We start from the raw sequence: 15,336 nt of genomic DNA on the forward strand, positions 1-15,336 counted from the left end.
AGCAGCTTTTTCATCTTTTTGAGCGATTCAGTGTTCTTACTTCACAACCTGGTACCCATATTTTGTTTCACAGTTTCTTTATCTTTTTCTATTTTGAATAATTGATTTTTACCCTTTTTGAATTAAGTTGTAATATGATTTCTTGTGTGGTAGATGTGAAGAAAAGGATTGTGGATGCTGTTTTGGATGAGCAGGTGAATTTCTTTTGGGTATTTTGTCTTGGGGGTTTATTTATGTTCTTCCTATTTTCTGTGCTCTTTTGTTGTTATCTGAATTGGGTATCAATTTAATTGGACAGTTCATCTTCAATGTTAGGTGAAATTGCTATTTGGGTTAGTAATGTTAGGTGAAATTGCTTGTCACACAATGCATTTTTTCCTGAAAATTCATCTCTACACGTGTGTGTATCTATGATGTAGTGTTAGGTTTTTGAGTTCACAGACTGAGTTATAGCAGCCTCTTAAAGGCTTACAAGCCTCCCCTTTTTATTGTATCTGCATCGAATGAAAATCCGAACCCTGTACGAGGCTTTATTCTCTCAACTGAACCTTTGGTTCTATCGCCCCCCTCCACCCGCGAAGCTTTATTATAGTTTAAGTATTAGCATGTGTTCTTACATGAATTTTAGTTTTGGGGATTTTTGGTTCTGCACAAATTACCTGTGACAGCAATTGATGTAAAGGGTGGTTTCAGTTATCTACAGTTTAGTTCTGAACCTGTGATTTTGCTGATTAGCTTCAGTGGATTTAAACCGTATTTTAATCAAAAGCTATTGTATTGAGATGAGCTGTGCTGGCTTGAGTTTTGGAAACAAAGAGTTTGATTTTGAACAAGTAACGCATTCAAAGTAACACTTCTGGCCTATTTCCATTAGTGCAGCTCTTCCTTTTCTTTCTTACTCCATACATTTTGAATCAAAGGCTTACTACTGTCAATTTCCCCTGAAATCTTTCGTTTGTCCTCAAAAGGGAAAATTGCTTTTGATGGAAGCTTTCACCTTTACATGAGGGAAGCTGTTCCCAGTGCGTTGAAAGCTCTGCTGCACTTGTGGGGCGTAATATGAGATTCAGAATCTTGCTATTGTATTTCTGGACTGTGTTCTCTTCCTTGCTAATGCTAAGGACCTCAGCCTTTATGATTGAATTTTGACATACACCTTGTTGGAAATTCCGCCTTAATTGGTGTCTGCCCTAGCTGCCTTACTTGCGGCATTTGGGTTGCCTAAATTGCAGCCTCCAACTCCTTCATTGTGTTGGGTGTGAGGGGGTGGGTTTAGTCCCACAATGCCTAAAGTCATGACCTAAACAGAGCATAGGAAGCTTGGACAATCTTCACCTTACAAGTCAATTTTTAGGGTTGACCAGCAGGGGACAAGGTCAAGTATCTGTTTCTATGGCAGATGTCACAGTTTGCAACAAAATTCTGTATATCTCTTTTCATTGCCTCCCAAAAAATTACTGCATCAACTCTCTTATACATACTCTGTTTCGAATTAACAGCCGTTTAAGGTTTCTTTCTACACAACTATTAAGAAAAACAATAAATTGACTACTACATGCTAGTTTTACCAAATTAACCATATTTATTAATAAAATGCATGCTTGATAATATCTTTGGTTAATGAAAAGTTCCAGTAAAATTACATATTTCGTATTTAATTTAACAGGGAAAAATTGAAAAGATATGTTAGAAGATACACTTGGTTTATTCAATTGACAGAATACTTTGAATCTAAGTTTTAGTTCTGAATTCTTTTATTTTACATCATAGGCCAGTTAAGCTGCACTCAAGCTTCAACAACCTGTAACTAACTTGACCAGTTAGTTACATGGTTTTTTGTAAGCTATGTCTACTCTACAATTGGTTAATATAAACCAAATTTTAGGAGTGTTGACTTTAGCAAGTTAACACAGCTGATTGGCTTAGTAAATATTCTACTGAATTTCCAATCCATGTAGCTAGATTTCCAAACCTTCGACTGCACTTTGTGGCCATCACCCGATAGGTAGGATTGTAGGAATTTTCTCTACTGGTATGTTGAGATCTCTCACCACCCGCTGAGAAATAAAGTTGTGGGTTGCTCCACTAGTCCACTGTCAATTAGGATTGTCACCACACTTTTCAGAAAAGTACCCCAAGTTTGAGTTCTCTCTCCGGAGTAAGCCCTACCATGCTTTGAATGTCTAACTTCACCATTCTCTCATTCAAAGAACCCTCGAGTCCATTTTTCTCTAGCTCCCCCCTTCTACTCCCTCTAATTCCTTCACAATCATCACCTTGAAATGCTGTTTTACAAACATGTGTCGATGTGAATTTTTTATTACAAGTGAAGTAGAGTTCCTCCTTCTCTTCCAATATTCTCCTTCTGAAATAGATCAAATCCTCTTCCCCTTGTTCTTATCAGTCACTTATTTATTACTGATTCTATTGACAGAATTTGTTACCCTGCCAATGTTGGTAGCTTGGTTGCGGAGAGTTCCTTCACATCTCTGTGTAGATCTTCCTGGTTCTTGGTTGCTAAAACTCATTACTCCTGTGCTCTGTTCTGCCTGCTCTAATAGGATTCATCTAGGTAAGACTATTCTAACAGGATATCTGTGGGGGTAATGTTGATATTGATGTATGAACAAATCTGTTTTACATTTCTTTTCCTGTATTTTACATTTATTTTCTCTCTATTTTAGTTTAGGATAGCTGTGGGGTAAATTGGGGCATTTTGATACTCGGATTGTTATATGCAGAATCTATGTTATCATCTAATCAAACTTTATAGTAATTTATTTTGGTGACCAAGGCAATAGGTTTGCGGTTTCTTTTTACTACTATATAATTTTCTTTAGGATATCTTGCATTTAATATGTCTATTTATATATATATTTTTTCCATTATTTGTTTATACAACAGACCCAGGATTTGGCATTTCATGTCTTGAAAAAATCAGCACTGATATGAGAATGACCAAGATTTGGTGATTCAATTCTATAAATTCCTCGCCAAGTAAGTTCTCTCTATCTTTATGTGTAGCATTAACTCATTTTTATCCTTGTAACGTTTTCTCTTCACTTCTTTGAGCAATTCATGAAAGTACATACCATGCCAATATATTTTCTAGCTTTGAGTGGAAAAATGCTAGGTAATTACTCACTAAGGTTTTTGTTTAGAAGTTAAATAAGAAGCAGGGATCATCTCCCTAAGCAAGTATGACTGAAGGAGTGTCTAGGTCTCTCAAAGAGTCCAGCACACCTTTTTTTGCTTCTGTTCTGTTGAGTGGAAGTGGAGAAGAGAGTTTTAGACTAAATTTCCGCGCAAATTTACGTCTTTTATCGACATCACAGTTGGAGCTTCTTAATGTTTAGCTACATATAAGGGACAACACTTTCATTCTTTGGAGCCACATAATCCTCATACTGGTTGGAATAAGTTTAATGTTTTTTTTTCATGCTGGAGGGCTTTGAAAGATGGTCGTGCATAGTTATGCTTATGTTTTATTTATTCTAATATTCTGGACCAGTTTGTGTGTTCTAAACAACTTATCTGGAGTTTTTTTTTTCCACAAAAAATCAATCTAAGGAGAAAGAACCTGAATCTTTCAAAGTTATCTATGTTCTCTTTTCTCATTTTGCACAAAAAAGGATTATTACTATTAGCAAACACTTTTTTAATGCAAAAAGGGCATTATACTAAAAATTATGAAATGTCAGAGAAGAGATGGCCTGCGATGAAGCAGAACTTGGAGAAGAAGAATTTGCAGAAAAAATGCGCCATCAACAAAACTTACAGGAACATGTAAGATTTTCAACTTCATGTTGAACTTTTCTGTACTCACATGTGTACACTAGATAGAGATGCTGCCGCAAAATTGTGACAAATATCGAGAGAGTAAATCTTCACAGCAACTAGAGATGCTGAAATACATGCTCAAGTTTAACTTGGATGATCAATCTGCCATCTTTGAGAAGGTGCACACTAGTTTTCAAATTACAAGCACTTTAATTTTCTCGAATTATGGATTATCCAATGGGCGTAGTCAATTAATGCAGAAATCTGTCTTTTGGTTGCTATCATTATATATCACATTATTGCAAGGTATTTGATTTTGGTCCATAAGTATCAAATGCATCTCTGAATGGGTCTGAAAATATTATTTAAATGTTAGCGTGATTGGTACTGGGACAAGTCTGCTAGGAATAGGATTTGTTCATTTGGGCTTTCATATTTCAGTTAGGGTCTGTTCGAATTGACTTATTTAAGCTTATCTAGCATCATAACAACTTGTGGGACTCTTTGGGAGAACTTATGCAATAGCTTAAGACATGTTCATAAGCGGTTTTCAACGTATTTCTATGTGCTTTTCAGAATAGCTTATGAAAACAATTTACAGTTTATATGAAAACTGTTTGACTTTATTTATATCTTGTTATAGAAATAACTTGTACATCAGTACTTACACGATAAACGATAATTAAACCGTTTATCTAGACAGGGCCTTAGTTTATCTGAGTTACATGATATTAATATCCTTGGTTGTTGAATCTTCAATGGTCAGTCTATGATGCTCTTTCTAAAATTTCTGTATAATATTCAAATATTTCAACTTGGTTTAGCTTGCTTACTTTGCAGATAGTTTCACAGCTTGATAATATTTATGCATGAGTTTCTTGTTGAAAATTATGTACCAAGTTATAGTAGTTGAAATGAAAACAAATTAATTCGATGAACTTTCCAGTTGCACCAGCAGATGGAAAATGGGAATTATGAAAGTGAGACATCTATTTTGTCAGCTGAGGAGATTGAAGAGATAGTTCAAAGGACGGTGACCCCTCTGTTTAGCCCAAGTTAGACCCAGAATCTGCCTTTATCATGGACCCTTTGGTTATATCATGTTCAGAGTTATTTTATTCCAAGTGTAATTAATTATCACTAGCTAACTGTTTTGTATTGGACTATCCATAATCCATGATATGTATTGTTTATTACTTCACCTATTAGCGAAATGCATATTATTCCACGATGTGTTGTATTATTCACTTCACTTCATTTAGACTTCTTACATTATTGATTTTTTTGTTCGTTTTCTTCCTGAATGGTCTTGTTACACGCTTTGCAGACATTGCAGTAATCATCTTGAGGACATGTTTGGATGTCTTAAGTTTTTTCATTTTTCGTCGTATTTGCTAGAACACGAATGCTTTTCATTTACCTAAATCCCACCTCATACTTTTCTTATTTGCAGTTTTAAGATTTGTCTTATCCTATCAAGTATCAATTGTTGAATGATGCATTTCCCAAATAACTAGATTTACAGAAACTTGATAATTTATTTTAAATTTTAATGGTGGTCGATCTCAGAACGAAATCAATTTCAAGAGAATCGCTATACATTCTTAAACAACAAATTATTTATGAAGATTTTACAATGAACTCAAATTTGTTATCCTTTTATGGTGGACAATTTTGAATCCATCCAGTCATGTTTGGCATGTGTAGTTCAACCTGTTTCCAAACCAAGCATTCATTACATGGTTTCCAAAACACTCATAAGTAAATTTAACTTTGTATCAGGCGGCGTTGGAGCTCCAGGTATAACAGTATTATATTTTTGTTTCTTTAAAGGGTTCAAAGCAAAGTATAAAGTATGAGATATGAAGTGAGTTTTGATTAGCTTCATTTTTTTTAATGAAAATTTGGATTTCTGGATTTGGGTACCCGTTTCTTTATGGGTCTTTAGTTTTGGGTGTTCTCCATTTCTGGTTCGGGCTAATAACCACTTTGGTCCTTAAATGTGTAACAAGTAGTCACAATAGTCCTTCAATGTATCAAAATTTAAAAATGGTCTCTGATTGAACACTCCGTTAGTCAAAATAGTCTCTGACACTAAAATAATATCTCAATGCTCACGATAACTCTTTTCATATAGGGACTGAAATGACAGTCAGTAAGTATCTATAAAAACTATTATGATAATAAATAAGTATATTGAATGATTAATATGACAATATTGAATGACTAATATAGGGACTATTTTGACTAATAAAATGAATAATGAAGACTATTTTGAATTTTTGATGCATTAAGAGCACCCACATCCATACCACTATATGAGTGGTATAAATAGACCCCACTTAATTTTTTATAATAGGCTTAATACATCCACCAGTTCCGTAACTTATTTTATTTTTTCAGTTTGGTCCCTTAATTATAAAGTGTTTCAATTTGGTTCCACAAATCTTCTGCCGTTTACTATTTTGGTCATCTCCATTAGTTTGAGAATGTATAATATTTCAAATATGATTTCAGCCATTAGATTGAATGACCATTGTATGTAATGGTGAACCACCAACACCAATTTTTTTTGTTTTTCTTCATCTTTCCCCTCATGTTCTTCTTCATCTTCTTCAACAACAACAATCAACAACAACCCTTCAATCAGAAAATTCATCAACAACAACAACAACAAATCCAGATATTCATCAACAATAAAATCATCATCACCACAAACAATCCCAACAAATTTTTCAGAAATTCATCAACCCAAAAAATTAATCTTTTCAACTCAATTTTAAAACTCATAAATTTGAAAAATCATTTCCAATTTCTTCATCTTCAAACTTAGAAAGTATATCTCTCCAAATCAAACATAACCAGAAAAAAAAAATCTTAAATAATGACAAAAATCCCAAATTCTAAAGTGATGGTGGAGTGTGCTGCTATCGTTTCATGTCAGAAGGCTGTTTGGAAATTCCATTCTCATTACTCATTCCTGCAATTCCATTTTTTTCAAAACTAAAAAGAGGACCAAATCAATTATATGTCTCTAGTATCTCCTTTCCACGTTTCCATTCCTGCAATTCCATTGTCATTACACTAACTGATACACAAATTAAATCAATTCTCATAAAAAATAATTGGGAGAGAAGGAGAAATTGCTACAAACTGAATACGACTCTGCAACAGCCCCAAAACTGCAGCAAAAACAAGGATTCAGTGCTATGAATAGTGATAAGAACACGAGGAGTGAAGGAGTGAGTGTCATATTCAAAATAAGGTGTTAATGATGATGGTGGTGGTGACGGTGGATCTGATTCCAGATCTGGAGTTGTCATGTTCATGAGGTAAGAACAAACGATTCAGATTCAGTGTTGAATTCAGAGTTGTCATGTCCATGAGGTTAAGAACGAACGAACGTTGTGGGTGTTGAATTCAAGAGAGAACGAGATTAGGATGAATCAGTGATGGTGCGATGGTGATGAATTAGAGATTGTGACGGTGTTGTATTCACGATTCTGATTAATTTGGGATTGTGATGGTGAAGACAATTATGGAAAAATGAGATGATGGACTCTCATGAGAATTAATTTGGGATTTTTTTTTACCGTTAAAAAATTTAGGGAGTGAGAAAGATGAAGAAATGTTAATAAGTCCGGGCTTATTTGAATATTTTGATGAATGTATGAAGATGAAGATGAAGATGGGGAGAGAAGAAGATGAAGAAATGTTAATAAGATTACATGTTGGTGCTGCACGGTAAGATACAATGTTCCTGTATAACCTAATTGTTCATTTTTTTTAAAAATAGATCAAATGGCTGAAATTAAAAAATTAATAAGGTCTATGGTGGACTATCTATAATGTTAGTCCACCATAGACATTTGAGGTTAAAAACTAACGGAGAGAACCACAATAGTAAACGACAGAAGATTTATGGGACCAAATTGAGACACTTTATAGTTAAAGGACCAAACTGAGAAAATAAAATAAGTAAAGGGATCAAGGGAATGTATTAAGCCTTTATAATATTACACACTTCTCAATTATTTAAACTACTCCACTATATTTTTTAAATATCAATACTACTCATCCAATATCTACAATAGGTCCCACTAAATTCACAACAATCGATCACAATCCAACATGTATGTGTTATTTGTGATTTATATGTTTTCTATTCCAACACAACATATACCACGGTGGTACTGTATAGGAACGGTGGCAACAATTAAAGTCACTTTTCAAAGCCAAGTGCCATATTTTTCTGACAACTTCAGTAAAGACACGATTGTTTTTCAACCGATATTGATGTTCTAAAGGACCATTGTGACTACTCATTACACATTCAGAGAACAAGACATCCATCATCTCTAGGTCATTAGTTTAGAAAATTGCTTAACAGCCCCTGCATTGCTTAAAATATAATTAAAACACCCATCGCAAGTTAGAATCTAACAAGCACAAAAACACACCTATCCCCAACACTTTAATCATCCCAACTCAACGTGTGGGAGTTCTACCAAACATTGGTGGAGAGAAACGGCATCGCTTAATTGTAAAGCATTGTTAGAAGTTAATGGTTACACCATCACCACCTTGAATCGTGATTTTCCAAACCCTAATTTAACCAATACCAATTTTCTTCTTTCTCTTCCCACTTTTCACACCTCCGCAAAACCCTAATTTCACATCCACAATGAAAAGGAAGAGAAGTTCTTCTTCTCTCAAATCCTCACAACAAATACAAATGGTTTCTTCTTCCATCAAAACATATTCATATTTACCTGATGAATGCTGGGAATCGATCTTCAGGTTCATCATCAACCAGTACCAAACAGTTCCTCACAGTTTCTTCTCCCGTCACTCAGAATCTATCTTGAATTCTCTTTCCCTTGTCTCCAAACAATTCCTCTCAATAACCAACCGTCTCCGTTTATCTATAACCGTTGTTAACTTTTCTCCAACCATCAGTATCCGCCCCATCTTCCAAAGATTCACCAACCTAAACTCCCTCAAATTCGCATTGTACAATGAACTCGACGGGTTTCTCTGTAAAATCTCTCATTTCCCATTGAAAAAACTCACATCTCTCATTATCTCCAACAGACACACCATTCCCGCAAATGGGTTGCGAGTTTTCACTCAAAATATTACAACTTTGACCTCTCTCACTTGTTTCGACATTGCAGATTTCAATACCACTGACCTGTTCCTCATCGCGGAATGTTTTCCTTTGCTCGAAGAACTCAACCTCAGCTTCCGCTCAGGTTGGAAAAATAAAAATAAAGTTACCCATTACAATAACTATTGTGATGGGGTAGAGGCTCTTTCACTTGCACTTCTCAAACTCCGCAAGGTTAATCTTTCTGGCTTTCCCATGAGCGACAAATCGATTTTTCACTTGTTTAACAATTGTAAGCTTCTTGAAGAGGTTACCATGTTTTGGTGTGATCAAATGACTATTGCTGGAATTGCTTCTGCTATCCGTGAGAGACCAACATTGAGGTCTTTATCGTTTTGCAATGCTTTTTTTAATCTAAAAGATGCCGAAGTGTCTGTTTCTTCGCATTTTATTGACTCATTGCTGAGTTTGAAGGGTTTGACTTCTCTTACTTGGTGGTTTCTGAATATCTCTGATGAAATGCTCTACTCTATTGCACGGGAAGGGCTACCTTTGACGAGGCTTGTCCTCAAATATTGCTTTGGCCATAGCTATGCTGGAATCTTTTGTTTGTTATCCAAGTGTGCAGGTTTGCAACATTTGGATCTTCAACGTGCTGGGTTTTTGAATGATCACTATGTTGATAAGTTGTCTTTGTTTCTTGGTGATTTAGTGTCTATAAACCTTAGTGAATGTATGGACCTCACATATTCAACCTTGTTTACACTCGTTAGGAATTGTCCTTCACTTAGTGAGATCAAAATGGAAAATATTGGGAGTAAGAGTGTAGAGAATTCTGATTCTTTGCCGGATTTTGGTGTATTCCCTCAATTAAAGTATCTCTACTTGGCTGAGAATTCATGGTTAAGCGATGAAAACATCATAATGTTTGCTTCCATTTTTCCCAATTTGCAGCTGCTTGATTTGAACTCATGCAACCACATATCGGAAGGCATTTGTCAAGTTTTAAGGAGGTGTTCTAATATTAGGCATTTAAACTTAGCCCACTGTTCAAGAGTGAATCTACTTGGAGTGAACTTTGTAGTTCCCAAGCTGGAGGTGTTGAAGTTGTCAGATACAAAGGTTGATGATGAAACACTTTATGTGATCTCAAAGAACTGTTGTGGACTTTTGGAATTATTTGTGGACGGTTGTAATGATGTCACAGAGAAAGGAGTGAAACATGTGAAAGAAAATTGCTCACAACTGAGAGAACATGGATACGTACGTTCTTCACCCTGAAAGTGTTGTGCTGAAAGTTTGAACTCTGTAAGTTGTTTGTGTTTAAGATTTAGTTTTATGAGAAATGAATATTTTAAAATGTCAGCTTACATATGGGCATCTACTCATCAATTTGTGCATGATAATTCCCTAAATATATTAAGTGTAATATATTTATATAATGTAAGTGTTGTTAAACGACGGCTCCATTGTGGATTTTTAGCAACAGCCATTGGCGATTTTTGAAGGAATGCCAGTGCCTCCATGCTGTCACGCCGCAATTGTGTGTCTATATGGCGGACTTTTAGCTTTCTGCCATCAACAACACTTGGGTGTTATATGCAGTTTTAAATTGTTTTGTTTTTCTTCTCTTTGCCTTGAATTGCGTAAGTGACGACTCATTGGCTGCATGAGTCTTACACTTTTTCCAATGTTATTTGATGTTAGGTAGTTTGTGTGTGCTAGCTTTGGTTTGCTAAATCTGCTTAATATATTTCCTTGAATTGGTTGTCCATGAACTGATATTGAAAGCAATTCTAGATTGTTTAGTTCTAGCCTGCAACACTTAGATGTGAAACAAAGATGTTTCCATGTTGAACATTTAGCTTTTTATGGACATTGTTCTGATGGGGAAATCATTGCAATCACATATGCAGTGATATGGGGTTAACTAGAATTAAGATTCCTCAGTTGCACTGCCTTCACTTTCAATTTTGGCAATTATAGATTTTGAAATGCTCCTCTGTTATCACTGTAAAGGGCTGGTTTTTGAGAATTATATGTTTAGAAATATATAGATTTGAATTAGAATTTACCACAGATCTCCTATTTCTTTTCTAATTATAAGCTTGGGAACTGTCCAAACTATTAACTTGCTTCATCTATCCATTGGATTATCGTGATAGTAACAAAATTACGACATTTTCTTTAAGCTTTTTTGATTGAACCATCAAATAATAGGATCTTGAGAGTTCGTAGTTTTCACCAACAATAACAGATAGAAACACCAACATCTTGTTTAATTATTAAATCATCACTTATATTTATCACATTAGACATAAAAAATGGATTTATAGCTTATTCCATTGGCAAACTACTAGATACCCGTTGCTCAAGGAAATCCCTGAAGTCTTGACACATTGCTTCCTTCCCTATTTGTTTTGTCTCTTTACATCATGTATGATTTATCAGATCTTTGAAATATTAGCTCTAATTTTTGTCTCTTTACATTAGTTCCATTTGAGTAGTTGGTGGATTATTATAGGGCAAATGACATTGGTGATACTAGTATTTCCTATAAAACTCGCAAGCATGAAAGAAGTCAATTGATTAGAACTAGAAAATTGTTCAACTTTGAGTAACAAAAACATCACAATCACAAGCTCGGACTTCTCAAATTGTTTTTGCAACTACTGCATTTGGCCATGTTTCAAATCAGATTTTGCTGCAGTTTAAGTCTTCCTCTTTCTCTTCAATAGTTCATTATTAGCAGTGCTAACCAAGTTGCTCATCTATTGTATGATTCCTGAAACTCAATGGATATAATTAGAGACTTAGGCATATCACCAATTGTTATTAACTATAAATTGTACACCTGTGCAAATTTTACATGCTGACTTTTCTGCAATAACATGTTATACAAACTTCTTTATCTTTTCCATATAGAAATATGAATTTTTAATTAATAATAACATAGTTCCAGTATTTCCCAAATTCAATTAAAAATAGTTTGCAACTTCTACTATCAACACATGCTTCTCTGGAACTCCGGTTGTTTAGATAATCTTTTGAATATAATGTACTTTGAGATCAATTGTTGTGATTTTAATTCCTTTTGTTTCTTTGAAAGTCATTAATGTATTGAGTGAGTGATATTAGCAGCTCACACACCACTCTTTATGTACAAGGTGAATTACAAATAAATACTTTTTTTTAGGCTACTGCTGAAATAACAATAACCTTCAAATTGTACTTTATTTGCAGATTTCTTCTTCTTTTGGAACAAGGAAGGAAGCATAAACTATGTTTGCATAGAACATAATAATTGTGACTTGACCTGACCATTTTCTATGATGTTGATTGAAGTAGATATTTGGGATAGTTGGGGTATGACACTATTATTGACAATGATAAATGTCATGTTTAATGAAGTATGTCTACTTGGGAACCTTTGTTGGAAAGTTTGAGTGGGAAATTGAATTCTTGGAGTCATAAATATATTAGTTTTGGAGGTAGAATTATTCTCTTAAATTCGGTTCTTAATTCCCTTCCAATCTTTTACTTGTCTTTCTTGAAAATGCCGGTTCAAGTGTGCAAGAAGGTTGTTAGAATCCAAAGAGAATTTCTTTGGGGAGGAGTGAGAGGGGGGAAGAAAATAAACTGGGTTAAGTGGAATTCCGTGTGTCAATAAAAGAGAAATGAAGGTATTGGGGTTAAGGATGTTCGGGTGATGAATGTGAGTTTACTAGCTAAATGGAGATGGAGGTTGCTAAATGGGGAAATTGCTTTGTCGAAGGATGTTCTAGAAGAGAAGTATGGTCATTGCAAAGAGGTTTTGTTGGGAGGAGTTGTTACACCTTGGCCGAGGAATGCTTCCGTTTGGTGGAAGATTTAGTGAAGCTAGAAGACTTTGGTGGAGCACAAGGTTGGTTCAATTCGGAGGTTTTCCGGAAAGTAGGTAATGATTTCAAAACTAGTTTTTGGAAGGATATTTGGCGTGGAGGAGGGAGTTTTGCTCAAAAATATCCTAGACTTTTTTCAATTTCAACCCAAAAGGAGGCTACGGTGGGAGAAATAGGGGCGGCTTCGGGGGTAGGAACGGATTGGAATTTTAATTGGAGAAGACAACTCTTTGTGTGGGAGGAGGAGTTGTTTACTAGCCTTCGGGAAGATTTAGAGGGTATGGTTTGGTCTAATGAGGAGGATGAGTGGAGATGGAAATTAGAAGATAATGGTTTTTTCTCGGTGAAGTCGGCATATTTGAAGTTGGAGGGAGTGGTGTTGAAGGAAGATTTGTGGGATGAAGAGGAAAGAGGGGTGTTTGATCAATTATGGAAGAGTCCAGCGCCGTCGAAAGTGATTGCATTTACTTGGAAGGTACTCCTTAATCGTATCCCAACTAGAGTTAATCTTGCCTTGAGGAATGTTCTACCACCGGATGCCTCAAACTTGTGTGTGTTGTGTAATTTGAAGGAAGAATCGGCCATACATCTTCTCTTGCACTGCGAAGTGGCGTCTAAGGTGTGGCTAAATATTATGTTGTGGTTGGAGGTCTTGTTCTTAATTCCATCTAATTTCTTTGTGCATTGGGAGTGTTGGAGTGTGGGGAAAGAAATAAAAAAGTAACTAAAGGACTATGGTTAATTTGGCACACAACCATGTGGACTTTGTGGAAAGCGAGAAATGACAAAATCTTTAAGGGTATTAGTAGAGTGGTGGATGACATAGTTGAGGAGATTAAGGTTTTGTCTTGGAGATGGATGTTGAATAGGACGAATAACCCGCCATGCCTTTTCTATGAATGGTGTTGGAATCCAAGATATTGTCTTGCTAGATGATAGTTTGGTCCTTGGGTGCGGTGTATTTCGTGAGGTAGAAGCTTTTGGTTTGGGATTCCTATGCAGGTTGGTTTGTGCAGCTTTTGAGGACTTTGGGTGTGTTTCGGTTTTGGATAGTTTTTGCTGTTACTTGTTGGATTTGTCTTCCACGAGTACTGTGAGGCTTGTGTGCAGTTTTGGCTAGTTGGTTTGTGCGGCTGCCACTTTCAATTTTCTGTTTTCATGTTACTTCGGCATCTTGCTGCTGAAGTATATTGATTGGTGAGGCAGGGGTATGCTTGGGTGTCAGTGCTCTTTGGCTTGTCTGCTTGTATAGCTTTGGTGCGGTGCTAGGAGGTCTGTGCGCTACCTGGTTTTGTGGCAGCAGTGCTGTTGTATGTTTTAACAGCTGGGGCGAGACGTATCAGTTGGCTGGTGGTTGTTTGCTTGCCAGGTTTTGGCTGTTATTAGTAGTTTCGGCGGCCTTTGGTGTTGATGCAGGGGTATGCTTGTGGTCTGTCACTTGTATATGCCTGCGTCATTACTCTTGTGGTGTGTTCCTTAGTTTATGGGTGGTTTTTAAAGGGATTTTTGTTCGAGCCGGAGTTTGTATGGCAACTGATTTCCCCTTCTTTGTATTTTTTCTCCACCCGAGCTTATTAGTGCGTCTTGCACGGGCTTGTTGGTTAATAATATTTTGCCGATTCAAAAAAAAAAAACTCTGCAAACACCTCCTTCATTGTTGTTATTTGTTGGAAGTATAAATTCAATGCAGCTTTTTGTTCTTACTTAACTTACCTTAAAAGTTTTAGGGAACATGCAATAGTCTGTCTATGCACATTTGACAACTTTGCCCATGAATATCTCATGGTTCATTGACAGTACACTCAAACTTTTATCAGCAACCTGTGATGTTGCAATGAAGTCAGCGACAATATATAAATTTTCAGAATGAATGGCACCAGTTATTCCAATAAACTCAAATGAGATTTATAAATTGCATTTTCCCCCTTTATCACATTTAGCAGGCACAAACGAGGTAAAACACTTCAAACATTTTGGCTAGATCCAAACTCAAAACATTATTGATGATATGATGCTATTGTATAAATTAAGCATTGTGTCTTAAGAATGGTTTTTGGGATAAAGAAGGGTTATGAGATTCCTATCTAAGCAGAATTGTCTTTGTATGTACAAGGTGGTTACAAGTTGATGAAAAAAGTTTTTTTAAGTGCAATTAATTTGATAGATTTCGCGTAAAACACAGGTTTACCATAGTTTTTTTAATTGAATTTTTTAATAAATTTCATCAAATAGTGAAATTACTGTTGTATATTAGTGACGTTTTATAGATTTCATGAAATTTTAAAAAATCATTTTTACTAAATTTTGTATCTTTTTTTCTTTCTTTCTTCTAAGCAAAGATGTAGGGACGACATCAAGAGGCAACATAAACGTCCAAACTAGGTTGGTACCCAACTAAAACCTCTATTATCTACCACATACTCTATAAATATTATTAAAAAAAAAAGAGAAAATAATATGTACAAGAGGGGGGGCTAGGCCAAGATCCTCAGAAAGAATAAGCGTGCAACCATGAAACTAAGGAAACCGATAGTTCAACAACTTATACGATCACGGAAAAAATCA

At 35.5% G+C, this 15,336-nt stretch overlaps 1 protein-coding gene and 1 pseudogene across 1 annotated transcript; both read left to right on the top strand.

The window, feature by feature from the left end:
- Positions 1-231: 231 nt before the first annotated feature.
- LOC11435076 (uncharacterized) lies at positions 232-5,037 on the top strand (annotated as a pseudogene).
- A 3,187-nt stretch (positions 5,038-8,224) lies between these two features.
- LOC25483255 (F-box/LRR-repeat protein 2) lies at positions 8,225-14,474 on the top strand. Its single transcript, XM_013611919.3, has 2 exons — positions 8,225-10,198; positions 12,134-14,474. The coding sequence occupies exon 1, from the start codon at positions 8,465-8,467 to the stop codon at positions 10,169-10,171; it is 1,707 nt and encodes a 568-aa protein (XP_013467373.2). The 5' UTR covers positions 8,225-8,464; the 3' UTR covers positions 10,172-10,198; positions 12,134-14,474.
- The last annotated feature ends 862 nt before the right edge of the window (positions 14,475-15,336 follow it).

Source organism: Medicago truncatula, chromosome 1, assembly GCF_003473485.1.
Source record: "Medicago truncatula cultivar Jemalong A17 chromosome 1, MtrunA17r5.0-ANR, whole genome shotgun sequence".
Classification (NCBI taxonomy): Eukaryota; Viridiplantae; Streptophyta; class Magnoliopsida; order Fabales; family Fabaceae; genus Medicago; species Medicago truncatula.

Excerpts from the sequence above, each read along its gene's own strand:
- LOC25483255 (XM_013611919.3), top strand. The coding sequence starts at position 8,465 with ATGAAAAGGAAGAGAAGTTCTTCTTCTCTCAAATCCTCACAACAAATA.